The sequence below is a fragment of the Petaurus breviceps genome, unplaced genomic scaffold (assembly GCF_028583685.1).
Source record: "Petaurus breviceps papuanus isolate PSGF00001 unplaced genomic scaffold, PetGlider_PUasm1.0 139, whole genome shotgun sequence".
NCBI classification, from domain to species: domain Eukaryota; kingdom Metazoa; phylum Chordata; class Mammalia; order Diprotodontia; family Petauridae; genus Petaurus; species Petaurus breviceps.
The window spans coordinates 840,369-862,401 of NW_027185697.1; the positions used below are offsets into that span (position 1 = coordinate 840,369).

A 22,033-nucleotide genomic window follows, 5' to 3' on the forward strand; every position below is an offset into this window, starting at 1 on the left:
GAAGGCAGTGAAATTATAAGAGATCAAGAAATGATTAAACAAAATATGAATAATGAAAAAATTGAAGAGAAAGTGAAACATAAGGAAAACAACTGATTTGAAGAAAAGATCAAGAAGAGAAAATATAAAAATAATTGGACTAACTGAAAGTTACAGCCAAAAAAAGAATCTTGATATAATAATACAAGAAATAATCAAAGAAAATTGTCCTGAAGCTTTAGAACAAGGGGGAAAGAAGAAACAGAAAATAATCCATTGATCACCACTTAAAAGAAATCCTATGAGGAAAACTCATAGGAATATCATAGACAAATTTTGAAACCCCCAGCTCAAGGAAAAAATGTAAAAGCATCAAGATTAAAACAATTTAAATATGATGGTGCCACAATACACAAGACCTAGCAGCAGAGACATTAAAGGACCACAGGTCCTGGAACACAACAGATCAATGAGCAAAAGAACTGGGGCTCTGATAAAAAAAATCATACCCTGCAAGGTTAAGTATTATATTGAATGAAAAAAAATGTATATCTGATAAACTCTCAGACTTTTAAGACTTTGGTAAAAAAATCCTGAACCTAATAGAAGATTTAACATACAAGAAGCAAGATAAATATAAGACACATAACAAAGACTGATTATAAGAGATACATAAGGAGAAATTGTTTATTTTATATAATGTAAAATGTATGTCTAAGATTATTATCAATAATTGGGTAGTTCATAAGAAAAATTAGGGTAAGCCTGAGTATGATATGAATTTAAAAAATAAAACCATTTAGGAACAGATTAAAAGAGTAATTATTTTATATAAATGAGGTGCAAGAGGAAGAGTTGATACAGAGGAATTAGATGGAGGAGAAGGGCTGGTAGTTCTGGTAACCTACTTTCATTGGCAATGGGTTAAAGAAGGAACAATACATATATATTTAGAAGAGTACAGAAGTCTTCTAAATTCAGAAGAAATATAACAATAAGGGCATGGGAGAGGACAAGGGAGGGATCTTTAGAGGGGACGGTGAGGGAATTGGTAAAACAGGGGTATAGAAGGGTGTTTAGATTTATGGAAATGGGAGGATAGGGGAGGGATCCTTGGGGGGGAAGGGGTAGACAAGTCATAGAAGGGCAAGGTAGTGGGCAAAATAGAGGTAAGTAAAGTAGAGGAGGGAGGAGGGATAGGAAACAAGAGATAGGCACATAATATAAAAAACAAAGATCAGGGGTAGAAAGGGTTTGGGAAAGCATATGTCTCTCTCTCTCTCTCTCTCTCTCTCTCTCTCTGTGTATGTACGTATCCATAGCTATAGAGAAACATATCTAAACTTTATTGTAGCCTTCTGGGGGGGAGGGTATGTATATATTTATGACTATAGAGAAACATATCTAAACTTTATCATGTTCTTCTGAGAGGAGGGATTGGGGGGAGGGAAAAAAAGAACAAAGTAAAAAAGTACACAGCAGAGAACAAAAGAAAACTCACAAGGAAGCAAAGATGGACAATTCTCAACACGAGTATTATTTATCATATAGACTTTCTTGAAATGAACATTTATTGTCACATATTTTGAATCCTCTCTCATGTTCTGCTATGCACATACTATTTTTTCTTTCTAACTTTGCATTTTTAAGTTTATGACATGTTTTTGTTTCTTTTCTCTATTCTCTGTGCTCTGGTGTTTGAGTCTAAGATAAAATTTTGAAGGGAAAAAATTTAAAAATAATTTTATTGATGATCTTTGCTGATTTTTTATATCATTAGCATTTTCTCCAGTATCCTTTACCCCTCTCCTCTCAGAGGGTTACTCCATATAACAAATAATATTTTACCCCATGTAACAAACACATGTAATACATATCACAATACCCTATATAACAAAAAATATTTTAAAGACAAAAAAGAGGGAAAAAATCAGCAAAATTGACCAATATATCAGGAATTTCCAAAAACATGTGCAATGTAACATATTTAACCTCCAACCTCTGCAAAAGTGTGGGGAATTAGTACCAACATTCTACCAATATTACTGGGAATCATGCAATGCTATTATTTTCAGAAGAAACACAATTGTGAGTTACCCAAAAGGTAATGGAAAGATATAGTAGATGTAATATTGTAGCACTTAATCAATGATGTCTTGCATGTGAAAACTTCCATAAAATTACTTACAAGGATGAGTTTAAATGGAAAAGTTGGTGGGTTAACCTAAATTTCCTCATCTGTAAAATGAGGAATTAGACATCAGATTGCAGTGGGTGGAGAGTTGGCCTTAGTGAGGGATGACCTGGGTTCAAATCTCACCTCTTACATGTAATGGGTGAGTAGTTTGGCCTTCAAGTGCTCTAGGCAATGTTTCCCCCCTTTTTAGAGGGGGGGAAGGCAGGGCAGTTGGGGTTAAGTGACTTGCCCAAGGTCACATGACTAGTAAGTGTTGAGTGTCTGAAGCTAGATTTGAACTCTGGTCCTTCTGAATCTAGGGCTGGTGCTCCACCTAGCTGCCCCTCTAGGCAACTTTTCAAGCCCGGGATCTCTTGTATCACTCAAATCACAGGTCCTGTCCTCATCCCTATCCCAAATAATATATATAGTACCTCCATCACAGAGTTGTAGTGAGCCTCAAATGGAACAATGAATATAAGCCATTTGGAAAACCTTCATAGGATCATAGACTTTAGCCTGAAAGGGATGTTGGAAGATGAATCTAGTGCTTTGCACATAGTAGGTACTTAAATGCTCATTCATTGTTTTACTGATGAGAAAATAGAGGCATAGAGAAGTTCACACAGCCCGTAAGTTTCAAAAGTAAGATCTGAGCCTGGATGTCCTTGATTCCAAGTTCCATGCCCTATCCATGACACCATGTTGCCTCTAGAATGAATGGGGTGAAAAAAGTAAGCAATTTCTAGTGCTAGGCTATCTAAATGTTCTTTCTACTAAATAAACAGCAAAAAGTAAAACTTGGCTTTGCCTGGAGGATACTATATAGAGGACCCTAGACCTTGCCAATCTCTGGGCATTTTCTCTTCTTCCTCTAATTCACTGGGACAAGGGGCATCAAAGGGGCATTGGCATACTTCTTGCCATTAACAGCCTCTCCATACCCAGACCTCCTATTTCTGTCATTTCCTGACCTCCAGGATATGCTACTAGAAGGAAAGAGTTTAAGAGGAAGACACCTGAGCGTCATATTCTAAGAGGACCAAAATAAACAGGACTTCACCAAGAAAACAATGACTATATTACATGAAGAAAACTCAAGGGAAATGGGAATGATGAGTTAGAAGGGTAGAAGAATTAGAGGCACATAATAACTACTTTTCTGAAAGGACATTAGATGAAAGGGAGATTATTAGAATTACTGCCCATAGCTCTAGAAGGAAGAATTGTGGCCAAGGCTTGGAAATCCTAGGGAGGAAGAATCTAGCTCTGAGGGGTCAGACAAGGGAATGAACGGCCTTGTAGGTAGTAAGGTCCCTGTCACTGGAGGTGTTCAAGAGAAGCTCAGATTCAAACCCAGGTCTGTTGACTCTACGTCATCAGTGAATGGAGCATCCCAGTAGAAAGAAGGCCTAGAATCTCTGTCACCACCAACACCACCCCACCAAGAGCTGACCTCCTATCACCAAAGAGCAGGTCTGATCAAGAGAGACTAGCAGTGCCATTTTTCTACCCCTCAACCACCAACTTTGCTGCCAGTCCAGGCTCCCCCACATGTTGTTCAGAGGAGCAACCTTTGTGCAGATGTGAACCGATAGTTCCTGACTCTGCAGGCACTGTAGCCCTATGCTTCCTTAGAAGCCACATCTACAGATGCCCCCCCGCCCCAAAGGAAAGTTCTAACCGCCATAGCTGTGGGTACTTTCAGATGGCTCAACGTCAGAAACCGACAATGTATCATCAATAGAAGCAACATGTCTGAGAGTGTTCTTTACAGACCACTGGGCTTTTCCATTTGACTGGCTGCTGACACCTCTCTGTGGGTCACTGCCCTCTGTCAGAATGTGAGCTCCTGAAGAGAAGTGTCCGTCTTGATTTTCTGTCTATATCTCAAGCACTTAGGATGGTGCTTTGCTCCTAGTCCACACTCCACAAATGCTTGCTCATTCATTTGTTCCATTAGAGTGTAAGCTCCTCGAAGGCAGAGTCTGTCCTTTGCCTCTTTTTGTATCCCTAGCACTTGGCATGGTGCCTGGCACATAAAAAGGGCTTAATAAATGTTTATTGATTGGTTGCTCCCTCCTCAGTTCTAAGATTTTATATTCTACAAAATCAGAAAAAAAGTAACTTTAATATTTCTAAATTTTTATCTGTTTCATCACTGTGGTCAAACAAACAAACAGACAAACAAAAACCCTTATCCACTGTTGGCTGATCTTTTGGTGATAAGACTCGCTGCCTTTAGCTAGGATGGTCTTCACATGGTCGCCTGTCCCTGGAACCACACACTGAACCTTTCAACCTTGGGAGAATCTGTCAGAGCTCGAAATCTATGGAGAGGGCTTTTGAGAAACCAGCTTCTCCTTTACACCTTAACGAAGCAACTAGCATATCCCTGAAATATTTTAAAAATGAAATGACTTGGAAAGCACAGTAGTGACAAGCAATCCTAAGGCCCTGCACACTTAGCAATGGATCTGTCCCAGTCGATCATCTGCAGTAGTTGGAGGACACAAAACCTAATGGCGAGCGTGATGTGGCCTCACTGTACCTTGACACGTGCTCGATGGCATCCTGGAAGAAGACCAGCTTTACTTCTTTCGAGGTCATTATGTTGTAATCGTCAAGGTAATCCTGTAAAACGGAAGCTATCTTATTCATGTCCACCAGGTCTTCATAGAGACGATCATCTTTTTCAACACCAATCTGTAGCCAAAGAGTTAGGGGAGAAGAACCAACAAGGACAGGTAAGTATGCATAGGTGTGGAATGCCAATGATTTCACAAGAATCTGAGCTATATAAGTACACATGCATAAATGTATAGGCACTCACATATACATGCATACCCACGCAAACACATACATATGGACATGGGTACTACGTGCCGGGCACCGTGCCAAGTGCTAGGGGTACAAAGAGAGACAAAAGACAGACCCTGCCCTCAAGGAGCTCATAATCTAATGGAACAAATGAATGAAAAAGCATTTACGGAGTGCATACGAGATGCATGGCACTACCCTAAGTGCTGGGCATACAGGCACATACATACACATACTGGTTGTTGTTGGGTTGTTTTTCAGTCATGTCAGACTCTCCATGACCCCATTTGGGGTTTTCTTGGCAAAGATACTGGAGGGGTTTGTCATTTCATTCTCTAGCTTGTTTAACAGATGAGGAAGTTGAGACACACAGGGTTAAATGACTTGCCCAGGGTCACAAAGTGTCTGAGGTCAGGTTTGAACTGAGGAATTTGAGTATTCCTGACCTTAGGCCCAGCATTCTATCCACTGCACCATCTAGTTGTCCACCACACATGTTTATATGTATATCTATACATGTATACGCATGTGTACAAATATATGTATACACAAGGCATGTATATTCATGTGCACACACATACATGCACATAAATGTGTATATATACATGCATGTGTGTATATACACTTGCACACATATGTGTATACCTATATGCACGTGTACACATATATACACACATAGATAGGCATTTAATCATCTGATTATGTCAAATGATTTTCATACTATTATAGCTGGGAGATTTAGTACTTTAAGTGTTCATGTTGTAACAAGCTTTTATTAAACACAGGACCCTAAATTAGAAGCTAGTGACACAAAAATGGGTATTGAATTTTATTCTCAAGACATTATCTAGTAGGGCAGATAACATCTGTTCAAAAGCTCTGATACAAATTAGAGAGTGCTACAGATACAGGGAAGTTTCAGACAAAGTGATGAGAGAAATCTGAGGGGGAAGCTCAATTTTAGAGTTTTGACTTTTGATCTTAAAAGCTTCATTAATGAAGGGAAGAGGAAGAAAACCAAACAGAATATATTTTGTTAATTCTATGAACCTCAGCAATGTATCACATACTTGCCTTTATAAAATCTCCAAATATGACTGGCTTTTGGATAAAATATTCTGGATCAATTGGAATGGCAAAATGCTTACCTATAAATATTCAAAACAGACATAATTTAGTTATATAAAATATCATGCATATTACTAAAGGACTAAATCAGACAAAATGATGTCAACATTTTTACACTTCTTTTAGTTAGGAACATCAATTATGGGAAAAGAAACATGTTTAAAGAGAAATACACTGGACCAGTTTATAAGATAATGTAATTCTAGAGGGAAAGTTAGAAATCCAAAAGATTTAGACTAGATAAAGGAATTTCAGAGTTCATGAACATGGAAGTGGTGTATTTATAGGTGATAGAAAAGATCAAGGGTATTACTCTCTTTGTGTGTGTGTGTGTGTGTGTGTGTGTGTGTGAATGGGGAGTAATTTGTAAGACATGAATAAGTTGAAGAACTGGGGCAGTTAGGTGACGCCATAGTGTGCCAGGCCTGGAGTCAGGAAGACCTGAGTTCAAATCTAGCCTCAGACACTCACTAGCTGTGTGACCCTGGGCAAGTTACTTGACCCCATTTGCCTCAGTTTCCCCATCTGTAAAATGAGCTGGAGAAAGTAATGACAAATTCTTCCAGTATCTTTGCCAAGAAAGTCCCATATGGGATTGGACACAAAGAGTTGGAAATGACTGGACAAACATAAAACACTGAGGAACTAGGAGGTTGGAGTATTTAATGGAGTATCAGTATGTATTTTGAAGCCCCCTAGTACAATTGTGGGAGTTAGAAAGGAGAGAAAGATTGTGAGCCAGGTACTAAATTCATGGAGGAAGGAAGAGGACTACCCTGTAGGTCTGCAGAGAAGAGTTACCAGGCTTTTGATTGGTAGATGTGGATTGCATGAACCACAAAGGAGGAGAGGAGAGAACAAAGGTTTTTATCAAGGAACTACTCACATTGCTTTTGCATTTCCCCACATAATGTAAGTGTAAGCTACATTAATAGAAAAAATCCCTCTGCTTCATCTCATAAAAATATTAGTTAAACAAAAACATAACCTTACTGGCCATTTCTGCTAACATGGAGTGGAAGTATTGCTTATCTTCATTGTTGATCAGGCGGTCATGGAAAACTCTTTGACATTCATGGCAAAATAATCGAAATATCTGCATCTCGTCCCTGACTATTGTTGGATCACATTGCAAAATACCTAATAAAATTAAAAAATAACAATAATGTAAAAGGAAAACAGCACCCGTGGGTTTCATTCTAAAGCTTTAATTTTATTTTTTTCTTCTTTAAAGCACAGATTTTTTTAAAGTTCCAAATTCTCTCCCCCACACACTCATAACAGTTCTTTGCCTATGGATTTGAAATTTCCTGAACTACATTGGATTCCAGGACCCACAGGAGGAGACACAAAACAGATGGGAGAAGAGACAGGCAATGGATATTTCTGGCTCATCTTAGTACAAGGGGTGTGACTTGGCTGCCCTGTTTTCCAAACTGACAAGTCCTGGAAGGGATGGGTCTTAGGGAGCAGAGAGACAAGGCAAGACGGCTTCCATGGAGCAGTGGAGACAGTGCTGGGTCTGACGTCACTAGTCACCTGCATTGAAGGACTGCCTTGAATATTTACTATGCGACCTGAAGAAAACACTTCCATCAGTCTCAAATGTCTCATCTTTAAAATGGGAATAACGATATCCCTATTATTCACTTTACAGGACTGTTTTGTAGGGAACACTATAGAAAAATCTTGTTGCATGGCTAGACAGTGTATAATTATAAAACTTTTACCATACCAAATTTACCAAACTTTTATCATGTTTAGTAGAGGTGCTTAAACTGGTGTGTGTGTGTGTGTGTGTGTGTGTGCACACGCGCGCGTGTGTGTGTGTCCTGGACCCCTTTGGCAGTGTCTGGCCCATGGACTCTTTCCAGAAGAATGTTTTCAAGTGATTAAAATAAAATACATGGGATTAGAAAGGTAATGAAGTTTACTGAGTTATCATATATATATATGTTTGATATTATAAAAATATAATTTTAAAAATTATTTAACTAAAATTTGGGGCAGCTGGATAGCACAGTAGATAGAGTGCCAGGTCTGAAGTCGGGAAGATTCATTTTCCTGAGTTCAAATTTGACTGCAGACATTTACTAGCTGCGTTACCACTTGACCCTGTTTGCCTTGTTTGCCTTAGTTTCCTCATCTGTAAAAGGAACTGGAGAAGGGAATGGCAAAGCCCTCCAGTATCTTTGCAAAGAAAATCCTAAATGGGGTCATGAAGAATCAAAGATGACTGAAACAAATGAACAACAACAATTTTAATTTGATAATTAAAAATGAAATAATTAATTTAAATATTAAACATTCATTAAAACATTAAAATTTAACTAAAACCCTCACAGACTCCGGGTTAAGAATCTCTGCTCTAAGACCTTTTAGGATAAAAGAATATTACCATACAGATGTGCATTTACAAAGAAACCTTGTCTGCACCATGTAGAAACCTGAAAACCAGATGGAAAGACATGAGGGTGCTGACCCAGAAGGTGAGGATACATTACCTTGTACGCATTTGGATAGATCTCGCAAATTAAACACATAATGGGATTTTGCCGGTGTGGGGAGGAGATCAATGCTCATCCTGTTATAAATTTCAACGGCAGCCTCTACAATACTGGATGAACATTGCCTTACAGCTGGAGCAAATTCATATAAGAAACCATTCAAGATTGCCTAAAATCAGAAACAAAGAGGAACTGATGAAAGAAATGTTATTTATTTCTTAATCACTCATGGGGCAAAACTTGATTTCCCCCTAAAAGCCAAAAGGAAATTCAAACTCTGATATACCAGTTCAAGCTCGATATCTATACCAGAACATTTTTTCAAGAGTAGACTTTCATAAAATCATCGTTTTCCATAATTATTCTTTTCAACTATGTCTCAGCACCTATAGATTTCCTCTCTGATCAATTAACTTACTGTGTTTTTAATTTGTATCTCTTCACACAGATATACAAACCAGAATCAAAAGTAAGTAAACAGCCCGTTCTCTCTGATTAAAACATCATTTGAAAATGTGCATCACCTTCTTTCTTCATATCTGATCCAGGTATAGCACTGGGACCGTAAGCAAGGGATAAAGTTATGTAAGTCCTAGTTTTGAGCTTTGGAATATGAGGATCTCTAAAAAAACAAATGTTGAAAAGTGACTCTAATGCCTATGTTGGTCTCAGCTGAGCTACTTCAAACCTTACCATATACTTGTAAATTTTCGAAGTTTTTAAACATTCCTGATAAGCTTTCCAAAATGTCTACCTTTCTTGTCTTCATGGTATTGGCTCACAAAAGCCTAATTTGTATATGTCTTCATTTAGCTAATTTGGAAATAAAGGTTTATTTTCCCCTTTGGAGTTTTGAAGCTTTTGTTCAAGCTCTATTTGTGTGTGGGAGGAAGCTTGTGCTTTTAGAAATTTATCTTAAGTGCTGGACATGGCTTTTGTATCCTTGTCTATCGCTCTAGGAAAATTTGCTTTAACTAGTTTGTTTCTATATAGAGAGAAGAATTACATGATTTTAAGAAGAGGGTAATATTCTCAGTTATTTTAGTATTCTCTCCTTGAATTTTGGATTGGGCAACTGGTAGAATCACTTTATTTTAGCATTCATACACTTACTTTAGGAGTATGCTGGTAAAGAGTTAACAACCAGCTCTCTGGAAAAAAAATGTATAGTAGGATATATACCTTTAAGTATATTCTGCATTATTAATATTTTCCCATTATTTTATTGAGTCAAACCATAAGTCAAGCCTTGTTTTGTAGCATTTGCCAATTTCCAAAGTGTAAATGTTCAAGTAAAAATTTAACATTTGGCTCATGGATTTGAGCCTGGTATAAACTTTGAAAAGCATTAAACTGCACCAAGGCTTTTGGTATACTTTGAATTTTTTGTATCCCTTTAGGAGCTTAGTACAGTACTCTATACAAGGCAGACACTTAACAGATATGTGTAATGGCAAGCAAAGAAATACTTAGTGCCTTGTTTCAGCTATTTAATTATTTATCACCTTGTTTTAGTTCAAGTTTCTTTTGAGCCTTGCCCATGATTATATCAAATCTTTGTTAAGAAACAGAATTTGTGAATCCCACAGTGGGAGGAACTTGCTGATGGAATAGGAAGGGGCAGAAGAGAGAGGAGCTAATGACCATATATAAGGAGAAGCCCAAGCTGGGAAAGAGCAGAACTGAGAAAGGAACTTTTGGGGTGGCAGAGTTGAGAAGGAGAAAACTAGTGAAGTCCTGGAGGAGGGTTTTAGAGATCCTGGGATTATACTGATGATTTGGGTTGAGTTCTCACACTTTGTTTGTGGGTTTGTGTTGATTTCACAGGCAGAAAGTGAATTGATGATGGTGCTGGCAATGTGCATGAATATTGTTTTGGCTCTGTTAAGCTTTGCCTTCCCAGAAACAGAAACTGTGAAGGACTTGAGGTGGACTGGAAACGGTGGGCCTCAATATGGAACTGGATGAGTAGCTGAGAGCTGAGAGCCTACCTTCGAATCCAGGTGACAATTGGGTAGATTCAGGCAGGAGCTGGGACCATGGAAGAGGAACCATGGAATCTGAGAACCAGCCTCTAGTCACGACGACGAAAAGACCTCTTCTTGAGTACTTAATGCTAATTGAGAAGATCATGATTTACTGTGACCTAGGGGTGGAGAACTTTGACCTTTTCACTTTGTGTCCCTTCAGGAGGCTTGCTCCTTAAGGATGATTGATTTAAGGACTTACTGAATGATTGTACTTTGTGCCCCTTAAGGAGGCTTGCTCCTTAAGGATGATTGAGTTAAGGACTTACTGAATGACATCTTTTGATTAAAACTATGTGGCCACTTTGGTGAAAACTATGTGACCACTTCAGTGATAAGTTGTTATGGTATAACATTGTGAATGCTGCACTTTGGTTTCTGTGAATGTTTTGCTTTAATTTACTACTGAATAAATATAGAGTTCACTATACTGTGTGATCAGAACCTTAAAGTTGTTCACAGCAGCAGTCCTCTGGAAAGCTGCTTGTGCTTGGCTTTACAACATGTTAACCAATAAATTCCTGGACACCCAAATGTTCACTGGTGAGGGAGAAGACTGGTCTTCTATAAATAAAGTAAGGGCAGTGAGATACAGTGGACAAAACACTAGGTTGGAAAAGAAGATATTGACTTTAGTCCCAACTCTGATATGAGCATATGACCTTGGTGAACCTCTTCCCCTCTTTGGCTTCAGTTTCCTTATCTGTGTCATAGGGGTGAGTCTATAACCTTCTTTCAATAATCAGAAGCCCCAAGTCTTGACTGAATTAGTCAATTGGAAGTGTGAGCTAGGTGAGAACAAGGCCTAGCCATCTGACTGAATTAATTAAAAGCTAAAGTGCTAAAAATCTCATCAATCAAGTAAGGGAAGAATAAAATGCTTCTAGTCATTGAATGAATTGTGTTGGGATTGGCTGAAAAAACATGTTCATGACCTGTGGGTCTTACATAACATAGCAAGCTAGTTTAGAACTCAAGCAATTCCAATAGTGATCCAAGGATAGAACAGAGTCCGCTGAGCCTCTGACGGGGAATCACTTGGGGGAGAGAGTACAAAAACCTCTCTCTCCCACCTAGACCAGAGGAGGGTTTGGATTTCTCACTGGCCTTCTAGCAGCAACCCTGCAAGAGTATTGGTATCTGCTTGGGGAATTAGAACAAATTAGACACTAAGGAAAGGTAGCCCCAGGACTCTACAAGAAACCCAGAAGAAGGTTATAGCACACTTAAGTAGAATTTCATGAAATTCTCCCTCTCCCCCACCCCCCGTGAAAAGGAAATGATTTTCAGTAATGAGGGGCTGTGATTTACCCATTTGCTATGTGTGATCTCTAATGTGGAGACCACTTTCGGTTGGATTCTTATGTACTTGTGGGAGAACGTGTAACAGAATTTTTAAGAAGAGGTTACTTGCCAGATTTTCTTACCAAACTCAGTAGATAACCATAACTAAAAGCCAATTAAATGTCTGACTAACTGATATCAGCCAATAATGTTGGAGAGAGCACATTAGTAGGGGTTCATGAAAATCACCCACAGGCTCCTCAGAGTTTCCTAGGACCCAGAGGGGAAGAAAAATAGCAGCTGCCCTCTGGGAAACCTAGCATGCCAGTGTGAAACAGGGTGCCCCAGAACCTGTACAATGCTATTAGACTAGAAAATCTTCAAGGTTTCTCTAACTTCCAAAATTCTATAATTATAGAGATATAGTCTTGCGTGGTAGTAGAGAGCTGGTTTGAAACTAGGAAGACTTTGGTTCAAGCTGCATCTCTGACATATGTTATCTGTTCAGTGCTCTATTAAACTCTATGAGACAGAGCTACTGAGTGCATTGGCTTAGGGAATTTCCTCATCAGGAAATTCCAATGAAAACAAAGGTCCAGTTCCTATCTCATAACTAGAGATATTATAAGATGAAGTAGAATACAGGTCATTGTTTTCTTCTAAATTATTAGAATAATAAAAATCATTAGAAATTAATTTAGTTAATTAAACAAATTAATCCTCACCTGGAAAATTTGCTTTAAAATATGTTCAGAAGGTGTTGGGAGGCACAACATGCTGAAGTGTCTAATGAAACGAGGGGTTACAGGATTGCGACCACCTCCTGGAGGTGCACATGCTGAGGCAATTGTTACATCCTAAAAAGAAAACAAAATGATTCACTTCAAACAAAAATGAATTGTTATATTTAGGCTCCAGAATCCTAGAAGCATATAGTCGTCACAATGAAATTTTCATCTTACAAACTGAGTAGGAATTTGTTTTTTAATGGACTTAAAATACATGGGAAAGGAGAAATCTGTACCTAATTCATTAGAAAAAATAACAAATAATATAATTGATGAAATGGATAGCTAATAACTTACAAAAATAATTTCTACATTTTAAAGTGTTTGGGCAAAACAGAGAGGCATCCTTGAAGTTGGGAAAACCTGAGTTCAAGTCCCTTTTCTGGAAACATTCTGGCTGTGTGACTCAGGACAAGTCACCTAACTTTTCAGTGTCCTGGGTCACTCTAGAGTTATAAAGAAGACCCTGACTTTTATTTCGTAGAGAGATCTTCACTCTGGAGTTCCCTATATCAGGTCCACCATCTGTCCATTAAAATGGAATAGCAGCTGAGTGTTCCTCTGGCTGCTTCCCTATTTTTCAGAGAATCAAATTGACTGCATACCCTTAATGACCCAGCTCAGGGTTGGTTCCCTGCTTTCTTTTATGAAAATGATTGTTAGTGAGCCTCCGCTCATGACTATGATCCTCTTATACAACTAATGAGAGAAGACGCCCCGAACTAAGGATGACAAGACTTAGGTTCTAGACCTGGCTCGGCTGTCATTTTGCAACTGAACCATACCTTTCTTATCTGTAAAATGGAAATAATAAGATTCATTCCAACTAACTCCTATGGGTTAGTATAAGGATGAAATAATGGATGCATATGAATTTTAAAGGTAAGGGATTATTGTTATCCTGTAAAGTAGCCTCTGGGAAGGTTGCCAAGACAATCACCTAGTCAGGGATAATTCTTACAACTTGACAGAACATGAATGAATGAAGAACTTATTAAGTGCTTATTATGTTCAGTCCACTGTACTACACACACACACACACACACACACACACACACACACATATTTGTTGTTGTTGGGTCATTTTTCAATTGAATCTGACTCTTAATGACCTTGTTTGGGGTTTTCTTGGCAATGGAGTGGTTTCCCATTTCCTTCTCTAGCTCATTTTACGGAGGAGGAAACTGAGGCCAACATGGTAAAGTGACTTGCCCAAGGTCACACAGCTAGTAAGTGTCTGAGGTCAGATCTGAACTCAGAAAGATGAGTCTTCCTGAAGTCAGGCCCAGTGCTCTATCCACTGCGCCACCTAGCTGCCTCTGGCTTCCTCCTGGTCATACTGTCAAGGACTCATGAATCTTCCACCTCATAAATAAACAGGCTGTTTATTCAACAAGTCCATATTGAATAGCCCCTGTTAAATAATTTGAAGGGAATTTGTGTCCCATCTTAATTAAAAATGACAGACACAAAGCATTCTTATCTATTTTTTACTGAATGGTTTAAAGTCTAAAATAACCTGTATTTCTTTCCAAAAGAGCTTCTCTCGGTCGTAGAATCCACCAAAATCCAGACACTGTCGGAGCAATTCAATAGGAGGCTGAGAACCATAGGTATCCAACTTGGGCATGTTCAAGTCATCCACGAAGATTATGACTCTTTTGGTTCCTGGCGCCCCTGGAAATCAAGACAAAGGACAGAACGTTAGAATGTCAGGTTTGCTCTGAAAGGTCAAATTACAGACTCCACTGAAGTGAACCCTTTGCGAGTCATAACTGATATCATGTGGTCGGTTCTATGCCCGTAGGACTGAAGAAGGTAACTACCATGGTATTTTTAGAGAGGAGAGAAAATTCTCCTCCAGTCTGTTGTCCTACTGTCTTTTCCTATGACCAGAAGTCTGTATACTGTCAGGATCTTGAAGTAAATGTCTATCTTCATAGGAAAGGAGGGAAAGATGGAAAAGAAGAAAGAAAGAAAAAGAAAGGAAGGAAGGAAGGAAAAAAGAAGAAAGGAGAGAAAATGAATATATCTTCATAGGGAAGGAAGGAAAGATAGAAAAGAAAGAAAAAGAGAGGGAGGAAGGAAAGAATGAGAAAAAACAAAGGAAGCAAAGAAGAAAGGAAAGGAAGGAAGGAAGAAAAAAGGAGGGAAGGAGGAAAGAATGAAGGAAAATTGTCATATTTAGATAGGCACAGACAGATACATGATGGGAAGGTACGTATTGGATAGATGATATCTATAGATACAGATAGATGATAGATATAAATATAGATAAATGATGGGTGGATGAGAGATAGAGGATAGATATATAGATGGATGGATGGATAGAAAGACAGACAACAAATACATGATAGGCAATAAATAGGTGACATCTATAGATATATTTATATCTATCATCAATCTACCTGTCAGATAATGGGTAGATAGATGATAGATATAAACATAGACAGATGATAGGTGGATGGATAATAGGTAAATACAGGATAGACAGACACACAGACAGATAGACAGATATATAGATAGGCAGAGATGATAGACTGGCTAAATTTTCAACACTCACTATACTGCATTATGAGACTTTATCATCAAAGGCCTTGAAAGCTGGTAGAGAAGCTTTGACTCGATATGGTAAATAATAAGAGAGATACTCTAGGTTCTTGAGAAGAGGAGTGACATGCAAGATACCTTTTCCTATATTCAATCTTAGTGCTTTCCCTCCAAGGCTCCCCCAACCTCGCCTTATCCTGTATCTGTTTTGTTTTTGCATAGCTGTTTACTTGTTATCTTCCCCATTAGATTGTAAGCTCCTCCAGAGCAGGGACTCTCTTTTTCCTTCTTTGTATCCCCAGCATTTAGCACCATGCCTGGCTATAGCAGGTGCTTAATAAATGTTTCTTGACTGGTCAACATGATGGAAGTGGTACCAAACTGCACAGAATGGACATGAGAGGGAGATTTTGGAGTTAGAAAATGTAGACTTCTGAGTAGAGCAGCCCCTGTGGGCCCAGTCCCTTCATCCCACAGGTGTGAAGTGATGAGGGTCTGAACTAGGGTAGTGGCCATGGAAAAAGAAGTTTCTCTGTGAATGAGATACCTTTCTAATAAAGAATAGTCAGGCCTTGGTGACTCCTTAGATTTAGGGGATAAAGGAGGGTAATGAATCAAAACTGATATTGAAATTTAAGGCCTGGAAAGCTAGGAAAATAAAAGGATCATTGGCAGAGACCAGGAAACTAAAGGGGAAGAGGAGAAGACAGAATAATTTGGTGCTAGAAGTGGTGACTTTGAGATGAATAATGGGACCTCTAAGTCTAAACTTCCAGGATGCAGATGGAGACATGCGATTGCTCATGTCAAGTCACTGCTACAAAGTCACTACTGGCTACCAGCTGTCTTGAAGAAGAATAAATCATTATAGCAGCGAGCATTTTTCTACCACTGTCAGGCTGGCAAAGCATTTTCTGCAGGTCACTTCATTTGCTACTACTGAGGAAAGTCCAAAAGCCTTTGCCTCACACTCGTCTCCTTCAGGTTGGTCTCATACTTCTTTTCCAGGCTTTCCTCGCCATATGACTCCTCTCCACAGACTGTATGCCCTCCCTCAATTCTCCCACCTCAGGACTTTTGCCCTCATCATTCATAGGTGTGGAATGCACTCTTCCCTCCATTCTCCTGTTGGATTTATACCTATCCTTGATCCCAACTCATATACCACCTCCACAAAGCCTTCCCTGGTTGCTAAACACTCCCCCAACTCAGAATTCGCACTTTATTTTGTAACTCTAGTGGGCTCACAAATAGTTAGACATGACTGAAATGATTGAACAACAACAAAAAATATATTTTACAAGTAATACTGGGTATTATAATTATCTATGTTAATGTCTTATACCATTACTAGGCTATAATCTCTGTAAAGGACTGTGAGCTCCTCAAGGGCACGAACTGTCTTTTTATTTTTATTTTTTTAGCACAGTGCTTGACACATAACAGGCACTTAAAAGGTGGAAGTCTAGTGCACTGGACCTGGCATCTGAAAGACCTGGGTTCAAATCCTGCCTTATACTGTGTGACCCTGGACAAGTCACTAACCCCTGTCAGTCTCAGTTTCTTCATCTGCAAAATGGGGATAATAATAGTATCTACTTCCCAGGGTTGTTGTGAGGATAAAATGGGAGTAATGATTGTAAGTTATTTTTGAAACCATAAAGCACCATATAAATGCTAGCTATGCTCAACATAACCCTCAGTTTTCTTATCTGTAAATTGGAGACAATAATATCTAGAGTTATCTTCCTCAAGGGTTCTCATGATGCTAAGATTATGCAGGTAAAAGTGCTTTGGAAACCTTTAGAGTTCTATTTAAATTTAAGCTATCTTCATTACACTAAGATAAGAAAGTATATAACTATTAATTTATCATGTCATCTATTTTAATGATCTATTGATTTAATCACTATTTTATCTAGGGAGAAAACCATCCATTCAGCGAAAACCCTTCTTTTTACCTAGAATGTTTTTTCGTTTCTTTTCCAGTTTCGACTCAATAATCTCTTGTGTTCTTGCCGATGATGTTTGTGCAGAGAAGTTGAGATAGACGGGAACGTATCCAGCCTGCTCTTGTATCCTGTTCAGTAATCCCCGGGCAACAACAGACTTTAAAGGAAAAAGTGAAACAGGGTGTGAGTGGATTGTAAAAATCTGGCACAACATTTCACAAAATTCTCCACTAGCTAAAGGAAAGCACATATTTCGTCACATAAAAAGCTAGCAAGATGAGCAAGAAAAAGTAAATGAACATAGGTTTAAGATCTCAAAGGTACTACAGAGCCCACTCTTCCCATTTCACAAATGTGGAAACCAAGGCTCAACAAGGTTAAGCGACTTACCCAAGGTCATAGAGTTTGTGTGTGTTTAAATGGAAGATTTGAGCCTAGGTCTTCCCAGCTTTAAATTCAGCACTCTACCCACCATGCCATGTTGTGATTAAAAATTGGACAGCGCCAACAAACAGAAATCAAGGAAGGCAGGGTTGAGGACAGACAGGACAAAAATTGGTGAGATATAATGGAAATACATCCCAGCCTTTAAAAAATGTAGGATGGTGCAGAGTAAAGTCATGCAACACAAAACAACACAAATCAGTGTCCCCCAAATCTTAGTGCCCCTTTTAAAGTGCTAAAACAGCACTAAGACATTTGAGACACCCTGAATAGGTCATGTTGAAAGGATTCTTTACTCTTCGGGCTTCTTAGTGGGGAAATAAAAGATTATGTCAGTACTATGGTGTTGAAAAAAGTAGTGACATTAAAGACATTTTTAAAAAAATCACTGAGTTCTGTTATTTGAAGGATTTATAAGTGATTGTGGCCCCTGAGATCCCTTAATGCTCTGGAACTGTGATCTTTGGATTAGTTATATAAATTGTAAAATTGATTAGACTATAGATTTTAATGGGTAATAATTTTTGCAATATTTCTCCCACTTTGTTGTTGTTTAGACCTGCAATTTCATCAAGGGAGGGATTTCCTAGTGAAGAACCCAACTATAATGTAAAGAGAGCTGCCTAGATCACTGAAAGGTTAAACGACCTGCCTTATATATTCATGCTAATTATATAATATTTCCAGCAATAAAAAGCAATAATAATTTATATAAAAGGGCTACAGAAACATCATCTATTATTAAATATTATAATTAATTTATTAATAATCATATGTTCTTTGTCACACTATTAATACAAGTCTATCAATAATATAATTAACCTGTTATTAGCAATTATTATTTATAGCAGTTACATAGCATCTACTATGTGCCAGGAACTTAGCTAAGTGTTTTACAAATATAATCTCATTTGATAACAACCCTGGGAGGTAGGTGAAATAATTATACCCATTTTACAGATGAGGAAATTGAAGTAGAGAGATGAAGTGACTTGCTTATGGTCATGTAGCTGGTATATATCAGAGGCAGGATTTGAACTCAGGTCTTTCTGACTCCATTCCAGTGTTACCTTCATTGTTCCACCTCCCTGCCTACTCCCATAAGTTATGTGGCTTACTCAGGGTCAGCATGTAACAGAGATTGAACCCAAGTCATACTGGCTCAGAGGCTAGTTTATATCTATTACACCACTGTGCCTCTTGGAGCAGTATTTTCATTAATAACAATGTTAGACTTCTACTTGCCATGTCAGGGTTCCCTGTCACTCAGGAAGCCCAGGTTATGCTTCCACCACATAGGAAAAAAAAGATCAAGTTTCCAGGTATGCTCCAGAGTGTGAAATATCGAAAATCCTTTTCCGTTGAGCCAAAAATTCCTTGGAGACATTCTGTGTTATCTCATATTGTTCTGGTACTGGGGGAAATGACCTTGCTGCTCTTTCAGAGACAGAGGTCACTTACCTTGCCAACCCCAGTGGTTCCAGTCAGTAGAATGGGATGTCTGACAGCAAGCAGTTTTTCCATTAGATAACCGTAGCGTACGGTGTCTGTTGTGGGAACGAGCATTTCGAAAAATGGCATATCTCGGTTATACTTGAAAGGAGGGATAATTCGTTCCCAATGATCCAAGCGCTTGGTGTCATAATCCATATGAATACTCCACAAATCACCAGAGCTTGGAAGCTAAGGAGCAAGAATAAACTTAAGCCTTAAAAGCATTACCAAAAATGGGAAGAGGAGTAGATCATACATTGCTAAGAGCTCAGGCTAGGCAGGTGGATACTTAGCTAAGCAGCTAGGGGAAATCACAAAAGAGACAGTCCATGATTTTGACTACATGATTCTGAAAAGTTTTTTTGCATGAGCAAAATTAATGCAACTAAGATGAACTGGGGAAAAAATCTTTGGATAAGGGTCTGATATCAAAGACATATAGAGAACTAACAAATATTTAAGAACAGAAATCATTTCCCATTAGATATGTATTGAGGAGATATGAATAAAGAGTTCTCAAAAGAACTGCAAACTAATAACAATATGAAAGAATGCCATAAGTCACTAATAACAAGAGAAATGCAAATCAAAATCATCCTCAGATTTCAACTCCTATCCAAAAAAATGGCAAAGATGACAAAAGATGGAAATACTTAATGTTAGAGAGGGTATGGAAAGACAGGTATACAACTACCATCGATGATGGAACTGTCGATTGGTTCAAACATTTTGGGAAACAATTTGGAATTTTGCAACAACAATGACAAAGATATCCATATCCTCAAACCCAAGCATGTTTCTAGGGATATACCCAAAGGAGGTCCATGACAAAAAGAAAGACCCATTGTCTACCCCAAAATATTTATATCAGTAATTTTTATAGTAGCAAAGAGAGGGGAGAAGGGAATAAGCAATTACATATATTTACATATAAGGAAGGGAATAAGCATTTATATAATGCCTGCTCTGTACCAGGCACTTTACAACTATGATCTAATTTGATTAGGAGCTGGATCAGAGAACTAGAAAAAAAAAGTAGATGCCCACTGATTGGAAAATGGCTATGGTACATGAATGTAACAAATTATTTCTGTGGCATAAGGAGCAATGAATTTAAAAGAAGTTTTTGTGTTTGTCCTTCATTTTTGAAGAGGACCATGGCATCAGCGAAATGATGCCATGACTTGCAGTTGACTTTGATTTGAGTGAGAAGGGCTGTTCAAGGTCACCAGCCTCAGTTTCTCCTCCAGAGCCATCTGAATCTAGTGAGCAGATATTCATCAGGATGACTAGAGATGACCCAGGATTCGATGGGAGAACCTGGTCCTTTTAGGCTAACTAACTTTGAGTGAGGTAATGCCCATTCAGGAAAGGCCTCTTTAAGAGGTGAATCAAGGGATGGCCCCTTTAATTAGAAAAAAGGGGGAAAAAATCAAGCTTGGAGGGGAAGACCCTAATGTTGCTTTTCCAAAGGGAAACAGTTACCATTGACATTTGCTCTAAGCCAGGAGGGCCCAAAATACATAAGTGGAGCTTGGCCAAAGACTTGTTGTGGTCCAATCTTTGAGTTTCAGACTCAAAGATTTCCTCCCTCCTTCCTTCCTTCTTTCCTCCCTTCTTCCCTCTCCTTCTCTCTCCCTCCCTCCCTTCCTTCCTTCCTCCCTCCCTTCCCCAAACCCTAAACTCAGTTCACTCTGAAGCTCATAGACCACAATAGGACTCTTTCCAAGCTCCACTTAATGGCTATATTTTGGGCCCTCCTGGCTTAGAGTGAATGTCAATGGCAATTGTTTTTCTTTAGAACAGCAAGTCTGAGGGTCTTCCCCTCCCAGCCTGAATTTTTTTCTTTTTTTCTAATTAAAGATGCCATCCTTCGACTCACTTCTTAAAGAGGCCTATTCACTGAATGGGCATTACCTCACTCTAAGTGAGGTGAAAAGCCCTTAGCCTAAAAGGGCCAGGCTCTCCCATTGCATCCTGGGTCATCTCCAGACGGCTGGGGGAGAAAGTAAGGCTGGTGACCTTGCACAGCCCTCTCTCACTCATATCAAAGTCAACTGTAAGTCATGGCATCATTTCCCTGATGCCATGGTCCTCTTCAAAAACAAAGGACAAACACAACCTATGAGTAGACTGAGCTACCTGAATGGGCACCCCAGTTAGGGGTCTCAGATTGTCTCCTCCCTCTCCCTCTCCTTCTCCTCTCCAAAGTAAGGTAAATTTTGATGGTCAGAAGCTGCCCACTTAACTTGGGATTTACTGGCTAGAGATAAGTATAAGAAGATAAATGAACTGATGAAAAGTGAAGGAGGAAGAAGGAAAACAATACATCATGAGAACAAAATAAATAGAAAATACAACAATAACAACAAAGAAATAATTGAAAGTAAATGCTGAAAACTCATGATGATGCAATTTGTTCTTAGAGAGGCGAGGGACTGGATGTGGCACATTGCATGTAGTGTCAGTCTTTTTTAATGTGTTGATTAGTTATCAACTTTTTTTCTCCTTTTAAAAAATTCTTCATTATAAGGGGTGACTCTGGGAGGGAAGTTGGAAGGGGAAGCAGTAGAATGGAAAATGTGAGGGATATAAAACATAATATATTAATACAATTATCTTTAAAGAAAAAATTAAAGCACATAACTGAAACAGTTTTATAATACGCTTTACATGGAAACAAAAGCTGTAAAAGTAAAAAAAAGCTGCTTTGATTTCTTTTTCTTTCTTTGAAATAAATAATGATGGGCAACTGCCAATCAACCTTCGGCTTTGTAAGACAATAAAAATACCCAGAGCCTGGACCAGAAGAGAAGGCAGAAGAGATGAGAATGAGACAAGGTGAGCAAGCTACTAGGTAATCTAATTAAATTTATTCTATATC

At 38.6% G+C, this 22,033-nt stretch overlaps 1 protein-coding gene across 1 annotated transcript in view; it reads right to left on the minus strand.

Moving 5' to 3' along the window:
- The window catches only part of DNAH6 (dynein axonemal heavy chain 6), a 252,951-nt gene that overhangs the window by 104,719 nt on the left and 126,199 nt on the right, over nt 1-22,033 (minus strand). Inside the window, exons 36-43 of the mRNA XM_069067144.1 lie at nt 19,117-19,338; nt 17,221-17,368; nt 14,229-14,386; nt 12,647-12,778; nt 8,608-8,779; nt 7,097-7,243; nt 6,050-6,123; nt 4,707-4,861 (exon numbers count right to left, since the gene is read on the minus strand). Of these exons, the coding sequence (XP_068923245.1) occupies nt 4,707-4,861; nt 6,050-6,123; nt 7,097-7,243; nt 8,608-8,779; nt 12,647-12,778; nt 14,229-14,386; nt 17,221-17,368; nt 19,117-19,338 (1,208 nt within the window). The remainder of the gene's footprint in view (nt 1-4,706; nt 4,862-6,049; nt 6,124-7,096; nt 7,244-8,607; nt 8,780-12,646; nt 12,779-14,228; nt 14,387-17,220; nt 17,369-19,116; nt 19,339-22,033) is intronic.